Raw genomic sequence first — 18,304 nt, 5'->3', positions numbered from 1 at the left:
AGATCCCGCACGGCTTCGGATTCGCATAATCCCCAACGTAGACCGTATAATGTTGATCGTATGGCTGCGGGGTTGCTCAAGCCAGACACACTCTAATCGCAGAGAAGCATATTATCACGCCATACCCAAGGCATGTGGGGTGACATCGTTTGCATTTACAGCTACACATTATTGTGTTGATTATAAATCAATATGGACATACAAGATACGATCAATCGTGAGCTTTGCTCCGTGTTGAGACTCTCGCCGTGGGACCTTGACTATGAAGCTAGCTTTCCTGCCCTCGGAGGTAACTCTCTATCCGCTGTGAAACTAGCCAGTCAGTGCAGGAAGGATGGCGTGGAACTCCAGGTCAACAGCATCCTTCGGAGCAAGTCCTTGTCGGAATTGATCGGTTCGGCCTCCCACTCAAATTGTCGGGCTGCCATCTCGCAGGAGACTTTGCTTCCGAGCATTGACTATCCTCGTCAGGATACCTGGGCATGGCTCGATCGAAGTGAAGCTGCAGGCATAGACTTTCGCATCGACCTTTATCAACCTCCCAGTGAGAAGTTATCATCACCGCGGAGTAGTGTCGGCGTATATTCCAGCCCGAACACATCTCCCAGTATTACACCTGCCCAGTCCGGGCCGTCCTCCTTCCCGGCTAGCGAGCTTCAAATGTCACTCATACACGGGAACATACGAAACCCGGGCACAAATATCATTCGGCACTTTGAGACCTACGAACCAAAGGATATTTCGGCAGTGAGGGCGGCCTGGCAGGTCCTATTCCATCAAGAGCCTATACTGCGAACACATCACCTTTTGGGGCTCTCACCTCAGGAAGACGCCGAATTCAACTGGACCGAAGTACGCACTGAGGACAGCAGGGAGTTTCGCCAAAGGGTCCACGAGCCACTGAACTCGACGGAGCTGAGCTCCTCGTGGGAGGTGGTGACATTGGCATTGCGGGGCAGACCTGTCAAGAGCGTGGTGATGTGGACCATCCACCACGCACTGATTGACGGATATTCAGCCCAGTTGCTAATCACAAAGTTGCGGAGAATCACGGCGGGCCAGCGCGTAACGCCTGGTCCTTCGGCTGCCGGGATTCTAAGTCGCCTCCAGGAGCTGAGAGAGGAGAGAAGACAGGAAGGCGACACGTTTTGGGATCAGAAGAGAGCCCTTCACTCTCAGGCCGCGACTGCACTCCCGCTACCATCACCAATCGAGCCTCAAGAGGGAAACCGGTTCGGGGAGCGCGCTTTCCAGCTCGAGGTAGACTACCTCACGCTCGACTGCATCGCGAAGCAATGCAACGTTACTCTGGCAACCATGCACTATGCAGCATGGGCCTTGGTCATGATGTTCTTGGCTAGCAACGACAATGTCATCTTCGGTATAGCACTTTCGGGCCGCAATCTACCTTTTCCAGGTATGGATGAAGCCATAGGGCCATTCGTCAACACTCTCCCCTTGGCCATCTCCACACGCCCGGACATGACTCTCAAGCAACTTGCATCTCATGTGTTTGAGGAGATCTCGGAGCTGTCCGAGTACCAATGGACCACTACAGATAACGGATTTGTACGCAATTTCCAGACGGCCATGAACATGCAGTTTGACCTTTACCTCGCCGACGAAGTGCCAGGGTCCGTGCACCCGACTGAGCGGCCGTCCTTCAAGCAAGCGAATGACATTCCCTTGAGCGTCCTGGTAGATGCCCAAGAGGTCTCGCTGCATTACAATTTTAAAGATTTCCAGCCCGGGCACATTGATCTGGTGGCGAGGCTCTATGGCGACGCCGTGAAGTCCTTTCTCCGCCTCGACACCACCCTGGACGTGGTGCAGTCGAGGATGATGAGGCCGGAAGACCACGAATTCGTCAGACGGCATGGGAACTGCTTTTCGCAGCTTACGCAACCCTCGGCCATATCGGATGATCTGGTTACGTTATTCGAAAATATCGTTGGCAAGCAACCTCACGCCCTGGTGGTAGAGAGGGGCGACATATCCTTGACGTACGACGAACTCGACCAACGGGCCAACATTGTAGCCTCCGAGTTAGCGAGGCATGTGAAGCCAGAAGACGTCATCTGTGTTGATGCGGACCGTAGTATCGCATGGATAGTGTCAATCTTCGGTATTCTCAAGGCGGGCGCGACGTATTGCGCCATCGACTCCGAACTGCCTTCCCACCTTCGAGACGTCATCTTCGACAAGGCGGGAGCCAAGGTATTCCTGTTCGACCGCACCGAAGATGATTCGCCCACTCGTATACCCTCGAGCTGCCAGGTTACACTGTCCGTGGAATCGCTAGTGGACGACGCGAAACGTTGCAACGACGGTACCCACCGCTATCCACGACGGAGCAGGGCCCTGCCCTCGATACCGGCATACGTCTGTTTTACTTCAGGATCTACCGGGACGCCAAAGGGCGTGGTATGCTTACACGAGGGGCTGGTGGCATTTCAACGGGATCTGGAAGTTAGGCTTTTTGCCCAACCGGGCACAAAGGTCTCCCAGGTCATGTCGCCAGCGTTCGATGGCTCTATACACGAGATCTTCTCGGCACTCTGCCATGGAGCAGCCCTAATTCTCCCTGCCGAAGGGAACGTCGTCTTCCAAGCGTTGGAGCGGGCAGACTCGGCCATATTGACGCCCTCTGTTGCCGATGCTCTGGACCCTGACGACTACCCAAGTTTGAAATATGTCAGTCAACCTATGAGTACCTCCTTGCCGTCGCCCCATACTGACCATCGCCGTAGGTGTATCTAGTAGGAGAACCGGTGAAACAGAGTGTTTGCGATCGCTGGGGAGCTGTGAAGCAATTATACAATATGTGAGTAACGATGATCCAATTTCCACTTAAACAAGTTACTGTCAGCTCAACAAATTGAAAACGCCTAGGTATGGGCCCACAGAAGGTACTTGCGGCGCCACCATCAAGAGACTTCTGCCGGGTGAAGTTGTAAATATCGGCCGTCCAAACCCTACGACTAGGGTCTACATCGTGGATTCCAAAGACCGGCTTGTCCCTCCCGGCGTGATCGGTGAGATGCTGTTAGCCGGTGTCCAAGTATCACGAGGCTACTTGGGAATGCCCGCCCTGACCAACGAGCGCTTCTTGCCAGACCACCGCTGTCTAGGACTCAACGACAATGCGTACAAGACCGGTGACAGAGCCTACTGGCTCCCAAATGGGGAGATTATGTGCTTAGGACGGAACGATCGTCAAGTGAAGCTGCGTGGTTTCCGTCTTGACTTGAACGACTTGGAAATCCGGATCGCGCAGGCGCTTCCCGAACTGCGAGCAGTGGCCATTGCGTCGGCATCAGACTTCCTTGTCGCTGTGATCCAGCCAAGCACCGTGGAGGTCGGCAAGGTCACTGCCACCATTGCCAAGGTTCTGCCGGCGTACGCGCAACCGCGACATATCGTGCTGGTGGACAAATTCCCCGCGACCAGGGCCGGAAAGCATGATTACAAGGAAATGGTCTCGGATGACTTTATCCGCAATTCTTCTGACAAGGGGAGATTCGCACCACGCTGGAGGCCAAGATCGCCTCCATATGGCGTGAACTGCTCAAGCTGAAGAAGAAGGATCGTATCGGGTCCAAGTCGAACTTCCTTCAGCTGGGTGGAAACTCGGTACTCCAGATGGCTCTACTCGCAAGGCTGTCGTCGACTCTCCATGTCAAGATACCGTTGAAGGTGGTGATTGAGAGCCAGTCGCTTGGCGAATTGTCGGCACAACTCGAATTATTTCTCCAGGAGGCCACAAGGCCTGCGGACAAGAGGAATCTTACACTAGGCCGAGAGAGGGTTTCTCCCATTGAACAGGAGTGGTGGGCCAAGTATCGCCTGAGCCACAACAACGCCAGCGCCTTCAATGTCAGCTTCGTGGCGGACTTTGAGCCGGGCTCCATCAATCCCAGAGCGTTCAGCAAGTCTTGGAATACCGTCATGGCGCGCTATCCCATTCTTCGGAGCCGATACAGCGACGAAAGTATGGTGAAGCGCTCCTATGACGAGATGCCACCCGGGCCCAACTGGTGAAGACGATTGATGTGTGGACGGAGGTGAACAAGCCCTTTGATCTCGCGAATGAACCGCCCATCCGTGTCTCCATCTCATCGGATAGACTCGCGCTTGTCATGAGCCACATCGTGGCCGATCTAACGACCCTGAGGGTGATCCTGGAAGAAGTGAAGACGGAATATGAAGGCGGCACTCTACCGCCTGTCCAATACCGGTACGAAGATAGCACAATCTGGGAAGAAGATGCCCCGATGTGCAACCTAAAGTTTTGGTCCACATATCTTGAAGGGCATGAGGAAATCCACTGGAGTAGCAACCTGCCCGAGAGAACGTCCTACCAAGGCACGTCAAAGGTCTATCAACTACCGGACCAGTTGGCAGCTCGAATGCTCCGGTTTGAAGCAGTCTCCCTTCAGCAACTAGCCGTCGCCGCAGTAGGGTTGGTCCTACAGGCCGATACAGACGAGACAGATATTATCATAGGGACGCCGTTCATGAATCGGTCGAACGATGTCGACATGGAAACGGTGGGACTGTTCCTCGAGCCACTGCCAGTTCGGGTTCGGCACTACCCCGGGAGTGACGATGTTGACGACGCTAGCCAGTTCCTGCGTGGCGTCCGTCGGAGCGCCGACTCGGCACTTGGACATGCGGTTCCATGGCACAAGCTGCTGGAGCACCTAGACATCACCCCCAGTATCCCCGCCAGCCTCTTTTCGACGTCATGGTGACGTTCCACTACCCCGACAACGCCGTCAAGCTTGCGCTACCCGGCGTCCGGCAACGGCACACGTGGGCCGAAGGGTCCAAATTCTCCCTCATGACGGAGTTTACGGCCTCGGAAAAGGGTACCGTCACCCTGCGGGTCGAACACGACGATGCTCAGCACTCGGGAGACTCGGTAGACCGGCTGGTGACGCATATCACGACCGCATTGTCCATGCTGGTGGACAATGCGTCATGCCTACCATTAAGCGCACCATACGGGGAAACCAGCGGGGCAGCGGAGTGATTACGGCCGCTCCCCGGAATGATATGTTTGCGGGTTTTGTGGATCTTGCTTAAAAAAGATAAGCTGTATTACTATTTTAAAAAGTTAATTAATAATTAAATCCTTCCTCTTTCGATTAAATATCGTTATTAATTAATCGAGAAATTATATTACTTTATTATTTATAAATTAGATTAATAATTTAATTAATAGTAATTTTTTTAAAGGGATTTATTAATATTAAAGAGAATTTTAATATTAATCGTTTAAATTTAAAAAATAAATAAGCTTAATTAAGCTAATTTACTTAACGTAATCTTTTAATAGAATAATATTATTAATAAATAAAAAAGAATAAAGAATATTAATCTTTATAAGAGGTTAAAAGATATCAATTAAAAGGCTTTATTTAAAGCCTTTAAATTATATAATAATATTTAAAAAATAATTATTTCTTAAATTACCTATACCCTTTCATTATAAAATAAATCTAATTTATTAAATAACGTTATATATAATTATATTAAGCTTTAAATTAAATAGCTTTATTATAATCCTATATTTATTATTTAAAAATTTTATAATTTTAAAGATTAATATAACTTATATAATACCTACTAATATGTCTCTGTCCTCAAACGGCTAAAATTGCAGTGTAATCCCTAGTTCGGTGTGTCGCTAAAAATGGTGGCCTGATGCGGCATATTACATCCTAGGGACATATAGTGCCGCCCCGTCTTGTCTTCCTCGACTCTCCTGTTTCAACAACGCCACAATCAAACCAGTTACTCCCGTCATACCAGACTTCTTTTAACTTCCCCTGGCTTTGGAAGTAGCACAGATTCGCCGTGAGCGAAGGTGATAGTGAAAACACACTGCACGAAAGACAGGATCATCAATCGTTGCAGCTGTTGGCACTCCAGATCAAGAGCAAAGCTCTTGAGCTGCTGCGGCCTTCAATCGAGATAATACGTAATATACTGCATAAGGAGCTCTAATGAAAGAGAAAAAAGAAGGCATGGATTCGAGCTATTCTAGCTATGGCTGCACAGCAGCTGAAAAGAGGCTTTGTACCCATCAGATGCACGTGACTCTGTGACACTATAGTCGCCGCACTGGCCCTGCTACAATAGGGGAATGGTCAAGCCCGGACGCGAAAACGCCCCTCGGGTCAGGCAGGCGATGTCAGTACCATTGTCGGCGCCTCGTAGGGGTTCGAATGTCGAAGGGCCCTGCCATGGCTTATCGTGCGTCTGCCAGACCATCTGGATGTCGCCTGCCGCGTCTTGGTACAAGACATGCGTCTCCACCTTGTCGCCGGTCTCGGTGGCGAAGGCGAAGCCGCTGATAGCTGTCGATTCCGGGGAGCTCGACTCGGGGGAACTCTGTCCTATTCCATTGCACCAGAGTCGGGGCTGTCACGAAAGTGGTGGCGGCCAGCTGGTAGGCCAAGAGGCCTTCTTGGTTTCGGTAGAAAAAACCGGCGCCGAGCGTCAACCCCACGTAAATGTCCCACCAGGAAGAAACTGGCAGGATAACGAAGCTCGTTCTGGGCGATCCGAGCGTGGTCGTGAAGTTGGAGGTTAAATTGGCGTAGCCCACAACACTGTTGTTCAAATAATTGTTCCGATAACCATACCATACCATCTGTCCGGTGTTCTGGTCCTGGGATAGCACATAGGGCCAGTAAGCAGCTAGGGAGCTTTGGTTTCCTAATTGCGCGTCTAGCCTAAGCGTCGATTGATCTGGGTCCCCGGCACTCATGAGCGATGTGTCAAAGAGAAGTCCCGAGATCTTGCCATCTTTGTTTGCGTAGTAGAGATGATAGACTCGACCGGAAACCTGTGCCCCAATGAAGTTAGTAAAAGGGGACCAGGGAGGCGAGTAGTGCCTTACATTGAATTGCAAGTCAGCAGATATCGCTATTGGCGCGCCAATTTCTCGTCGCACCCGATCAATCTGTGTAGGCATTGACCAGTTCCCGCCTGCCCCACGATCCATATAGCGCAGGACTCCATCTGTCCCCTCATAAAGAAGTCTTGCTGTCAAACCAGAGCTCGCCGTTTCGTATCCGCTGACATCTAATCGAGCTCCACGACGAATGACTTGCCCCGAGTCACCGGCAGGGACGTCTTTTGGTGTTCCCGCTTGGCTGGTGTTCTGTACTACAGGATGTAACTTGGTGGCCAGTATGGAGATCGCGATTACTGACACGATCAAGATCGCGACGGAGATGAAATCCCAGCATTTCCATGATCTTATCAGCCCATGCGGGCGGGCTATTACATCCTCCTTGCTGGGAGGACTCCTAATCTGTTCTGGCGCCACGTTCTCTTTCTGGTGAGTGCCATGAATGGCCTGCCACTCATCTGTAGGTATGGGTGCAGTTTCGCCCTGTGGAGGTACGACTTGGGGGCCAGTAGATCCGGACTGGTGATAGGAAGCAACTTCAAGTCCCGCCTGACGGTCCATGGCTGGCTTCGAGCCCGGGTACCTGGTGATATAGGAATGCGTGTCTGGATCGGAATGTTGTCAATGAGACTTTCCATTTCGTTACACCACCGCTAACTTGAGTGCAACCAGCAAACATTAAATAAACAATTCAATGAATGAGCATCTTGAGATGCCAATATCCACTTTCTCCACCACCTTGAACACCTTTGGGGGCAGAATGGCGAAGTGCCTTACTTCATAAGTTCGTATTACAGATAAAGGGTGTGTTAATTTGACCCTCGACGTTTATTCGTCGAGCGATATTCCTAAGCCCCATTCATCTAGATCTACGCAGACGACGTAGCCAGTCTACCGCCTGCATAATCATTGAAGACCCCAATGCCAAGGTGTAAGCGACCGCGATCTTCCCCCAGCCCCCAATCGGGGGACCTCAATCTCAGCGGACGAGAAAAGTATACCTATCGTACGGCTTGTCTGGTGCAGCCTGCATGTCCTCGCGTTCGCAAGTACACCCCAAAAGTAGCGTACACCTGAAGCAAAAAAGCAAATCATCCCATTCCGTAATGTGGTAAAGCCCCATTCGTGCTTACTGCTCTGAGCCACACCTAAAGCAAAAGAAGAATATTTATCAAATCCTTCGCTCGGTGACGTCCCATTCATGATTGCAGCCCTGAACAATACCTTGTTGTTGATATTGCGGTCGCCTCAGGATATGAACATCTCGGGCAGCCTCACAAATGTGTGTATAATGTTTGACACAAGACACTCATCTGTTAAAGGATTGAGAGTACTACCCAAACCCCGCTATTATGGATTTCCGATTCAACACCTATCTTTCTCCTCTCAACAGACGAGAAAACATTATTTCCCGGCACCTCCACGCACTTGGTACGTAGTCACCCCGTCCTCGAGGGAAATCGCCGACCTCCCCTTGCTTCCCTTCCCCTCGCGGCATATCACGTAGCTCGGGTGCAGCCAGTTGAACATGACCGAGACGGCTAGCATGAGCACGGCGTCGAAGATGTACAGCCAGTATTCGAGCGTCTGCAGTGCCCCGTGTGAGCCGTCGGCGTACTCGGCGATGCGGAACACGGACCTCACCAGGATGAGCAGGCTCGCCCCGTACAGCACAAAAATGAGCGGCTGCCAGGGCGTATTGATGCCGTCCGACCGGCCCGTTGGGTTCCGCCGGATGCGCAGGTGGAAGACGGTCGTGACGATGCAGAAGGCCCCAAAAAAAGAGGACTTGTATGCCCAACCCGCCCAGGATGATGTTCTCGCCGCGCTTGACGTCATCCTGGCTCTTGGCCGTCGTCAACATGCCGCCGCCTGTGGATTGGGTTGCGTAAGCTACTTGCATCTCTTTGATATTGTGAAGGTATTGAGACGAGAAAAGGACTTACCGCCTCCCTGCGCAAAGAAAGACAGGACATCACCGAGAACAAAGACCTTGGTAAGCCATCGCGGTGAGATGACAGAGTATGCGTCGGCTTCCAGCAGGCGGACGAGACGACCCAGGATCATGTAGATAGAGGCGGCAAAGAGGGTAGGGCCGAGTAACAGCAGAACCGACTGGATGATATAGGGGGTTCTTTGTGTAATCAGGGCTCTCGACTGATGACATAGCGCGGCCAATATAGCCAACAGTCTCGACTGATATCCAGGGCATAAGAATATCAGTATCAAGCTACAGTGTTGCCAAAAGGGGTAGACCTGGCGGGAGGGTCACTCACACAAGCACCCGACGACAAATGGAATAAAGTACCAAGTTCGGCTCCGTATGATTTGCCAGAGGTGGTAAATAGTCGAAAGCCCGAACGCGATGATGAAAATGACTGCTGCCGCCACAGACGGTGTGTAGGCGTAGAAGACAAATTCTTTGGGCGGCTCTGACATTGTTGCGGTGATTTGGTGGACGGCGTGGATGTGAATGATTAATAGGAGACTTCATGGGTTCAACTTCTCCCGGACATATTTATATAGCATATTTCACTCCCAAAACCTTTCTCGTACTATTGTGAAGACAGCTTGCCAGCTACTATACGCGTATATGGATACGCGGAAACGACATCTATACGCGTATAGAATGCACGGACTTGAAATGCTTGGGAAGCACAATTTAGAGGTACCACTATCCGCGTATCGAGCCCCTAAAATCGTTCAAGCCCCCATCGATCTAGTGGTAGATCCCCCACCTCAATCAGTTTGGCACGCATCACTTGTCGGTGGACATGACTGGAACATGCCGAAGCAGCGCCTAGCGTTTCTCGGGAGAGGGCTAGATAATTGCGTAAAACGTCTTGACTTCTCTCGATACGCGTATATCGTATCTCGTATTTATTATTTTCGTTCATATAGGTCCGAAGCCGCCGTCCTTGATGAAGCGACGCGGCCACCGCAAGTCGCGCCAAGGTTGCCAGGAGTGCAAGCGCCGTCACATCAAGGTAAGACAATTCGCAAACCAAAAATGCCACCTTTCGCCGTCGTCATGAGCTGATCCAGCCACAGTGCGACGAGGCCCGACCGAAATGCTCGAACTGCACCGTTTCTGAGCGTCGCTGCGACTTCGCGGTCCGGGTAACCCCGGCGACTGCTTCGGCATCGCCAGCTGTTTCTGCCGCAACCCCTTCCCGTCCTTCTCAACCTTCGACTCCAATTGGACAACCCACTATACCAGTGATTGAGGAGTCTCTGATATACCAACGACGATATGATCACGAGCAAGACCCGGCGACATGTGGCGATGTCGTAAACGTCAACCACATGGAGCTGATGGCCCACTACACTTCCTCTGTCGCCAATCCCGAGTGCGATCCAGATCTGGACCGCGCCATTACCAAAATTACTCTGCAGACGGCCCTCGCCTTCCCTTGGCTACTCCATGAGATCCTCGCCATCTCGTCGCGACACCTCGCCTACCTCCGCCCCACCCGCGCCGCCTTCTACCTGACCCAGGCCGCCCACCTTCAGACCCAAGCGATCAACCTCTTCAATCGCGAGAGCCTCAAGCTCGGGCCTGACAATTGCACGGCCGCTGTCATCTTCTCATCGACCCTGGGCCGGCACCTCCTCGCCGACACGCTGGCCAACATCAAACAGGAGACGCCAACGTCCGACGACGACGATGGCGGCGGCGGCGGCAACAACACCACGCTGCTTCTGCTGGACCGCTTCTGCCACTACATCTCCGTGCACCAAGGCCTACGAGCCGTCGCCTCCAGCTCTTGGCAGTTCCTAGAGGACTCGGACCTGGGGCGGCTCATCGCGCTTTCGGGCATGCCGCCGAAGCAAAGCAAGGGCACTCACCTGCGGCCGCTAGCGGCGTGGATCGAGGCCGAGGCCGAGGTCGAGGGGGACCACTGCAAGACGAGGGAGCCCGGGAAGCATGCCTGGAGGCGGTGGACCTGTTACAAAAGGGTCTGGACGCAGCCGTCCCGGGACACCGGTTTGACATGACGTGTGTCTGGGCCGTCCTGTGCCCGGCCAAGTTCCTCGAGCTCGTGCGGCGCCACGTGCCGCCTGCCTTGGTCGTCCTCGCCCACTACGCCGTCCTGCTGCACGCCAACGACACCTGGCAGATCGACGGCGCGGCCCCGGCGTTCTTGCGCGTCGTAGCTGGGGCGCTGGGAGACGGGTACGAGGCGCGGCTGGAGTGGGTGCAGGGGGTCGTGAATGGGAATCGGAATTTGGAGGCGGGGTGAGAGTGGTGCGGATGAGACAAGTAATTATAGAAATCAATCCGATATTGTTGTGACTGTTCTTCGATGTATTGTTCAACTTAACTCCAGAGATAATGCATGCGAAAATGCTAGAAACAACCGTCATATATCATTTTCTATCTATATACCGGTTAATGCCAGTTCCTAAAGGGCTAAAAATACAGTGCAGATGTCATCCTTGTGTGACACGGAGACTGGCACATGGACCGGCAGTTTATCACTCCCGTAAGCTCTTCACCGCATTTTTAGCCTAACATCAATAACTATGATCTATTTTAACACCTGCTTCCATGCATGCAGTATGTAAGACAAGCTTACACTAGATTTAGAGCAGCGGAGGCCATCTCCAGTTCATCCGCTTGTGTTTATTGGCTTGCGTCAAGGATACTATCACTGAAACCAATATCTAGATGCCGTGCAGGAAGCAGCTTCCAGCTGACTTCATGTCAATATTCCGGGCTATGAGTTTGGCCGTTGCCATCTCTTTCACTGCCGTATCACTAGTCGGTGTTATGGCTGCTGTAGTGGATGCCGTTATCTGCCCTGTGTTGGGTGAGGGAATGGATGGCTGACCAACAGCTTAGATGGCGCCATGACGGGGTTTTGGTAAAAACACGTACCCTTTCTGGCGGCGCCAATTCTGCCTTTCCATCCGCAAAGCAAATTGAGCCCCCAGCCAGATACGGCTGCATATGTAGAACTGCCAGAGTCTTGTGTGACTGAAAATGAGACCTACTCAACACTCCGAAACTCCGCCCTTCTTCCCACAAACAAGCTTTTCCTCGATTCTTGGTACCGACTTGGAGAAGGATTACATCTATATCCCTAATCTTGATTTCGCTAACTTTCGACCGCCAGCCATGCTCTGCCAGAAGTGATCCGATATCCATTTCAAGCCTTTTGATCTCCGGGACAATCTCAATATGATATTCTTTCCTTTTGAAGGAACCATGATCCAGAATTGAGAGGGCCCAATTCAGTACCCAATTCACTCGGCACTAGTTTCGATAACTTTGGAGATCTCCAGCAACCTCCATCAACCTGGCGTATGAGTTTAATTGGCGCAAAGTATCATCCCTCCCTTCGTGGCTGAGCACATAAAGCACATGCATCCAGGTAACGTCCTGATATACACAAATCTGGCATCCCCGCTTAGCCAACCATGACTGTAGTAGCCAACCGGTATCTGAAATAGAAGAGACAATCATCTCTCTCCTATCGACCCTTGAGCAAATCCTTCTCCCAATCATTGGAGCTTGAAACGTCGCCTCCGAATCAGTGCAATCCGTTCCAATGAGCCTGATACGGATACCCGACAGATCTGACGGATCAAGAGTTGAGAGGCGGCACTCGAACGCGTCTGCCTCAATGAGGAACAACTCCCTTGGAATAAACCATTCGCGAGACGGAGACGATACCACCGTCAGTTGCACTGGCTTCAGCCCAGCAGGGATTGACTTTTGCGTACGGTTAAGGAAAGCATCAAATGCGTCCATGTCGTAGAAGATAAGCGGTTTGTAGACATGGACTGCCGCCTCTTGATAGATCTGACGACACGCGAGAAGCAGAGGGGTCGGAGAGGGGAGTCTTTCGCCGGAGTGTATAAACGACCCGGGATCGCAGCCTAAGTGCCCGTCCCGCCATGGGCTGTTGCGCAGGGTGTTGTTGAGATAGTCGGCCCATTTGCTCTCCCCGTAGTAGTCTGATGAGGACTGGAGGAAGTCGTCGTCCGAGAGCGGGTTGCATGGATAACGGGCATATTCGCCCCCGGGAAGAAGGACAACGTGCTGGGCTTTCGCATTGGTGAAGATCTGTCGATAAAGAAGATCCCTAATCTCAGGAGGCAGTGCCATGAGCTTGAATGACATCTTGCAATGAATGTGGCGATAGGCTATGGCTTGGTTGTGCATGAAGATGGGGCGTGGACTTTGAGGCTATTGTGTTCTCCCCGCGTTGTTTCGGGTTCATGAAAACACTGGTTCATTTCCCACGTGATCTTTGATGCCCTTGCTTTGGTCAGCCAATGAGATGATTTGGGGCGCATGGAATACGACATAACAGAGCCAGGGTGGCTGTGCTGTCAATGGAAATAACTGTCCGGTTAATGCAGGGCGAGTCTAGCATTCAAGGCTCGACTAGATCACCATCGTAACAAAAAGTCATTGCCTATCAGATGGCTCATTGGCAAAGCGTCATGGATGATCCCGCTGTGGTCTCCGAGGCAGTGTTGACGTTTTGCTGCTTCATCCTTTCGGCCGCATCTCCCTTCCTATTTCTTAGAACGCGTGGTTGCCAAGTAGGCAGCGATGCAAGGTCGAGGATACTCCCCATGGGAGACTAAAGCCAGCAGTATGTGCTAAATGCTGATACCAGCTGACAGTCCTCAGATTTGCAAACATCTGGTATTCAAGTCCAAATTGTTGGCCGCAGATGTGGAACTTCTCTATATGCGTGCGATGTAGTGGCTGATATACTCCAATGTGACAAGAATCCACGGCAGAACACGGCGGGTACATCCCACACATAGAGGTTGTAAGTGAGGGCAGGTGGAGAGGAGTCTATTCCCTATGTGGCCGTCTCCCCGAGAGTAGAGGCCGGGCCGCTAGCAGTAATGCGGAGCTTAATATAGAGTACGTAATGAGAAAGTTTAATATAGCACCTACCCACCTTATCCCTTGCTATACTTTTTAAATCATAGTTCTATACTCGCCCCTCACCTATATAAGTCGCTCAACGCGGGGAGGTATAAATTCTACTACAATATTGAACTATTCGTGTGTAATGGGATCACAGGCCATTTACGTCTATCAGATTATACTTTCAAGCGCGTCGTCCTTGATCGGGCGGTACAAGAGCTCTGGGTGAGCCCGGTAAATATTTCTTCTCAGATGCATCCAGAGTCGTTGGGTCGGGGTAAGGTCTTGTGAGCATGTGGGCCTTTTCATTACACGGAGGTGCATCTCAGAGGAGAGGTTCTGACTATTGTGTAACGTGTGAAGGAGTCGTCGTTGTGCATGCGTATACGCGCCTCCGGCGGAAAACGCAGCAACAGGAGGCATTTACGGTAAAACCGCCCAGTGGAAATCGTGATGTAACAACGTACGGGGTCCGAGGGCTTCGAGAGGTTTACGGCAATTACAGCTGAAGCCGGCCCCGGACATTATTTCTACCCCGGGATGCGAATACCCTGCTCCGCCGCGGGGAGGAATCCGGGGTAGGATTTGACCGGGGCGTATGCACGTAATGGTTGGCGAGACAAGAGCCTTGCCGTAAGCGGTATCTTCATTGCAATACCAAGAGAGGGGCTCGTCCTAGATCCCGGCGGGGATGCAAGCCGCGCGGGCCTCGATGCGTTTCAAAGGCGGGGAAACGTCATACAGGCCGGCCCACTATACAATAATAATGTGACATCGAGGAAGGCAAGACACATGGTTTAGATCCGAGGAAAACCGTAAAATGGGTGCAGCGGCTAAGCGGTTTTATTTCGTGCTATGAAGTTGTCTGGCCTTGAGTCCTTTCTCATATTTTATAAACGGCTGTCTGTCTCGCGAACATGTTCAGAAAGCGAGCTATAGAATCTATCAAGCATAAGCCTCTCATTATTTGCCCATCACTGCCACCTAGAGCACCCCTTGATCTTGATATATGTTTCAATAACAAAATCACCCTTCACGCCCATTGAAATGTCTACTACCGTTACAACAACACAGACTGAGACCTTCTGCTCTGGCCGCTCAAAGGCTTCACCCCGCGATGTATGGGAGAGGCGTATATCGGAGCTGGTCGACCAATCACACAAGCATACCTCACCTTACGACGCACAATTCGGGCCGTTCACTATCAATATCCACCCCACAGTCTACTCGCCCAAATACTTCCCAGAGGTAAGTCTGACGACCCCGAAAGCTTGTCGGTTTCTCCCGTATAACATGATCTCCAGACCTGGTGGTACGCACGAAATATCCCGCCCATCGTGAACAAAGGCAGCTTCCTCGAGGTGGGCGTCGGCTCGGGACTCAACACGGTCGCCGTGGCCGCGTCCGGGTCGACGGTGTGGGGCGTCGACATCAACCCGAACGCGGTCGAGGCGACGCGCAAGAACCTCGAGGTCAACGGGCTCAAGGGAACGGTCGTGCTCAGCGACATTTTCGACAAGGTGGAGGGTCGGTTCGACGTCATCTTCTGGAACCACCCGTGGCAGTACGACTCGGCCATTCCCAGCCAGCTCAAGTCGGAGAAGACGCTGGACTCGGAGTACAAGCTACTGCGGCGCTTTATAGGCGAGGCGAAGGACTACCTGACCGATAAGGGCGTGGTACTTCTCGGCACCAGCGCCTACGCCAACCGCGAGGCCATCTACCAGATCGCGAAGAAGGCTGGGTTCGCACACAAGGAGCTCCTCAGGGGGCAAGAGTCCATCGGGGAAGGTGTCGTCGAGGAATACTACATCCTAGAGCTGAAGAAATGCTGATCTGGGCCTGGAGGTGGTAGGATTATTTCAGCACGTTTAGTACTCAGAGTCAGTTTTTGTGAACGTGAGCTTCGTTCGGGTTACTTTCTTTCCCTGTATCGTCCTCAAGTTGAGCTTGTTTTAGCCCGAAGTGGCTTTAGTGTCCAAGCAGCTGATCAGTAAGGAATTGTGTTTGCAATTAAGGTATCTTGAGACCTCGCTAGTGCGGTCCCTTGACATGACCCAGGCGGTCGGTGGGCCCATAAGGCCGATGAGAACAGAGGGTCAACTGGACAGCAGCGGTCTAATCCTGTGCTGGAGTGACTCATGCAATCGTGATCGTACCCCGCACCCTCCTCCCATGACGGCGGCTGGATTCTCTCTTCCACCATTCCTTCTATAATACTTGGACAACTGTTATCATGGTGGTCTACAACAAGCACTTCATCCCACTGGAGTCCAACCCCGATGTTTTCAACCACTTGATTCATCAGCTGGGTGTCTCAAGCGTCTTGCGCTTCTATGATGTTTGGTCACTCAGCGAGCCTGAAATCCTTGCATTGATCCCTCGACCCGTCCTGGCACTTGTCATTGTATTTTCTACACCCCCTCAGTATGAAGACCTCTTGGACGAAGAGAATGAACTGACGCCCGAACACACGAAAATGGGAGAGGATGAAGATGCCATGTGGCTCAAACAGACAATCAACAATGCCTGCGGACTTTACGGCATTCTCCACGCAGTTGCCAATGGAGGTGCACGAGACTTCGTGGGTACGTTTCCACAGCAAATCGTCGTTAAGCACCCAAGAGCGTGAATGTAGTACTAACAAGTACCCTGGAGTATGATAGAGCCGAAATCCCATCTCTCCGACTTGCTTGAGAGATGTAGTCACTTGAACGTCTCGGACCGTGCGTCTGTCCTTGAGAATGATGCGGTGCTCGAATCAACGTACCATTCGGCAGCAATCCTTGGAGACACAGATGCGCCCAGAGACCCCGAGAGCGAGGTTGATTTTCACTATGTCTGCTTCGTTAAGTCCCACCGTAATGGCAACCTGTACGTCATGGACGGGGATCGGAATGGACCAATCAATGTTGGTCCGATGTCTGACAACGACCTCCTCGCAGAGCAAGGAACCAAGGCTGTTACAGACTTCATCCACCAGCATGGTGACAGCGGACAATACAGTCTGCTGGCCTTGGCTCCAAGTCCTGGTAATTTAACTTAAGCACATGTGTGTGAAGAGCAATCACACATCATATACTTTCCTTGATCGACACATGGGGCGGGAATGACAGAAGTTTATATTATTGGCTATAATGCGGTTGCTTGACTTATGAGCTAACACAGCCAACATTCATGAAGTCGATATCTCGCAGCCACTAGTTTTAGTAGTGCGACTGCAGTTATTTGTGACAATTCCGCAAGATGCCACATTCATTGAGACCTCCACACGGCATTTCAAGTGATCAAGGTCCTTCTATCCGCTAACAATAGGCGTCTCTGGTGGGGCTGGAGGTTCAGGGTTTGTATATCCCCAACCCTTCATGCCGACGTTTTGCTTCTTGTACCTGTATATGGGGTCCTCCAGGTATGGGGACTTCGATTTCCAGGCTCGGCGGCCCTTGGGCTTGTTCTTTGATGAGCATTCGAAGGCCTTGCGGCATTCGACGCCGTCGGAGGCCTGGGCCTTATTGCACTCCATCCCCGTGTCCTCCCCCAGTTGGGTGTTGGTGGCATCGTACATTATCCAGCCCTTGGGTCGGAAGCTCTTCTCCATCGTGATCTCGACAAACTTCTCGGGGTCGTTCTTTCCCTTCATGATAGTTTTTTCATTAAGTGGATCGGTCTCGAGTACTTGCAGCTGGTTGCACACGCTGTCAAACAGTGTTACACGGCGGTGGTTCGAATACTGGCTCTGGTCGCCCGTCTCAATGTATAATGTGCACCAGCCCGGGGGCCATATTTACACACTTTGGCCAGTCCCAGCCTTGCTCGCCGGCGGGTACCTTGGTTCGCTGGGCGGTGGAAGTGGCGTCAAGAGGTGTTGTGCCCTCCGGCGGCGAAGACTCGCGAGGTTCTGCTCCGGGCCTGCCAGCGACTGAAACTAACAGACCAGAAAGAAATATGATCGAAAGCATAATGATGCAGAGCCAGGAAGTAGCCTCCTAGAAGAGATTGGAGAGTATCACGAGTACAAGGTGAATAAGAATCAACCCGAAAGGGGTAATCATACACGATACAGAAAGGTCACTGCTTATCATGGAAAATACAGCTGCCTTGCATAATGGGCGGCAGTGGTAGCTAATATAACCAGTCCAACAGTCACTTATAAGACAATGCTTTTATCATTGTTGTGGATCACGCGAAACCTCCCCGACGTATGTCCGATGATGTGTGCGTAGTCTGTTCAGCCAGGCATGTTGGTTTGACAGGCTCGCCGCTCGCTCCTAAACAACTAAATATAGAAATACACTTGACCTCACTTTAAACATTTTCAGCATGCATGACATGAATTTTCTCATCTTTCTTCCCCCGAGGCTCCTATTTGCACGGCCAAGACGGGTACCGGCGACCGGGGAATCCACCGGAGGAACCAGATCCTCATCTCGCCGGAGCCTAGATTAAGGACCTCCACACCTCGCCCAATGGGCCACGCCGCC

At 51.8% G+C, this 18,304-nt stretch overlaps 8 protein-coding genes across 8 annotated transcripts; 4 read left to right on the top strand and 4 right to left on the bottom strand.

The window, feature by feature from the left end:
* Nucleotides 1-192: 192 nt before the first annotated feature.
* Nucleotides 193-5,035, top strand: PG998_014925 (nonribosomal peptide synthase GliP-like protein; the record flags this gene model as incomplete). The annotated part of the gene is given in 6 exon segments (XM_066881741.1): nucleotides 193-2,694; nucleotides 2,751-2,824; nucleotides 2,893-3,478; nucleotides 3,520-3,996; nucleotides 4,044-4,640; nucleotides 4,652-5,035. The coding sequence occupies 6 exon segments, from the start codon at nucleotides 193-195 to the stop codon at nucleotides 5,033-5,035; spliced, it is 4,620 nt and encodes a 1,539-aa protein (XP_066723286.1).
* Nucleotides 5,036-6,256: 1,221 nt separating this feature from the next.
* On the bottom strand, nucleotides 6,257-7,486 carry PG998_014924 (uncharacterized protein; the record flags this gene model as incomplete). Its single annotated transcript, XM_066881740.1, has 1 exon — nucleotides 6,257-7,486. The coding sequence occupies one exon, from the start codon at nucleotides 7,484-7,486 to the stop codon at nucleotides 6,257-6,259; it is 1,230 nt and encodes a 409-aa protein (XP_066723285.1).
* An 843-nt stretch (nucleotides 7,487-8,329) lies between these two features.
* On the bottom strand, nucleotides 8,330-8,764 carry PG998_014923 (protein RTM1; the record flags this gene model as incomplete). Its single annotated transcript, XM_066881739.1, has 1 exon — nucleotides 8,330-8,764. The coding sequence occupies one exon, from the start codon at nucleotides 8,762-8,764 to the stop codon at nucleotides 8,330-8,332; it is 435 nt and encodes a 144-aa protein (XP_066723284.1).
* A 1,082-nt stretch (nucleotides 8,765-9,846) lies between these two features.
* On the top strand, nucleotides 9,847-11,759 carry PG998_014922 (uncharacterized protein; the record flags this gene model as incomplete). The annotated part of the gene is made up of 4 exons (XM_066881738.1): nucleotides 9,847-9,912; nucleotides 9,977-10,813; nucleotides 10,885-11,102; nucleotides 11,609-11,759. 4 exons carry the CDS (start codon nucleotides 9,847-9,849, stop codon nucleotides 11,757-11,759), a joined length of 1,272 nt encoding a protein of 423 aa, XP_066723283.1.
* Nucleotides 11,760-12,185: 426 nt separating this feature from the next.
* PG998_014921 (uncharacterized protein) lies at nucleotides 12,186-13,055 on the bottom strand (the record flags this gene model as incomplete). The annotated part of the gene is made up of 1 exon (XM_066881737.1): nucleotides 12,186-13,055. One exon carries the CDS (start codon nucleotides 13,053-13,055, stop codon nucleotides 12,186-12,188), a length of 870 nt encoding a protein of 289 aa, XP_066723282.1.
* Nucleotides 13,056-14,870: 1,815 nt separating this feature from the next.
* Nucleotides 14,871-15,658, top strand: PG998_014920 (uncharacterized protein; the record flags this gene model as incomplete). The annotated part of the gene is made up of 2 exons (XM_066881736.1): nucleotides 14,871-15,071; nucleotides 15,128-15,658. 2 exons carry the CDS (start codon nucleotides 14,871-14,873, stop codon nucleotides 15,656-15,658), a joined length of 732 nt encoding a protein of 243 aa, XP_066723281.1.
* A 401-nt stretch (nucleotides 15,659-16,059) lies between these two features.
* On the top strand, nucleotides 16,060-16,869 carry PG998_014919 (Ubiquitin carboxyl-terminal hydrolase; the record flags this gene model as incomplete). The annotated part of the gene is made up of 2 exons (XM_066881735.1): nucleotides 16,060-16,411; nucleotides 16,490-16,869. 2 exons carry the CDS (start codon nucleotides 16,060-16,062, stop codon nucleotides 16,867-16,869), a joined length of 732 nt encoding a protein of 243 aa, XP_066723280.1.
* A 252-nt stretch (nucleotides 16,870-17,121) lies between these two features.
* PG998_014918 (uncharacterized protein) lies at nucleotides 17,122-17,463 on the bottom strand (the record flags this gene model as incomplete). The annotated part of the gene is made up of 1 exon (XM_066881734.1): nucleotides 17,122-17,463. One exon carries the CDS (start codon nucleotides 17,461-17,463, stop codon nucleotides 17,122-17,124), a length of 342 nt encoding a protein of 113 aa, XP_066723279.1.
* Between the last annotated feature and the right edge of the window lie 841 nt (nucleotides 17,464-18,304).

This window comes from Apiospora kogelbergensis (genome assembly GCF_038363985.1).
Source record: "Apiospora kogelbergensis strain CBS 113332 chromosome Unknown utg000016l_segment0_segment0, whole genome shotgun sequence".
NCBI lineage: Eukaryota > Fungi > Ascomycota > Sordariomycetes > Amphisphaeriales > Apiosporaceae > Apiospora > Apiospora kogelbergensis.
Note: the sequence above shows the minus strand (reverse complement) of the source record. Positions and strands in the feature narration are given on the sequence as shown.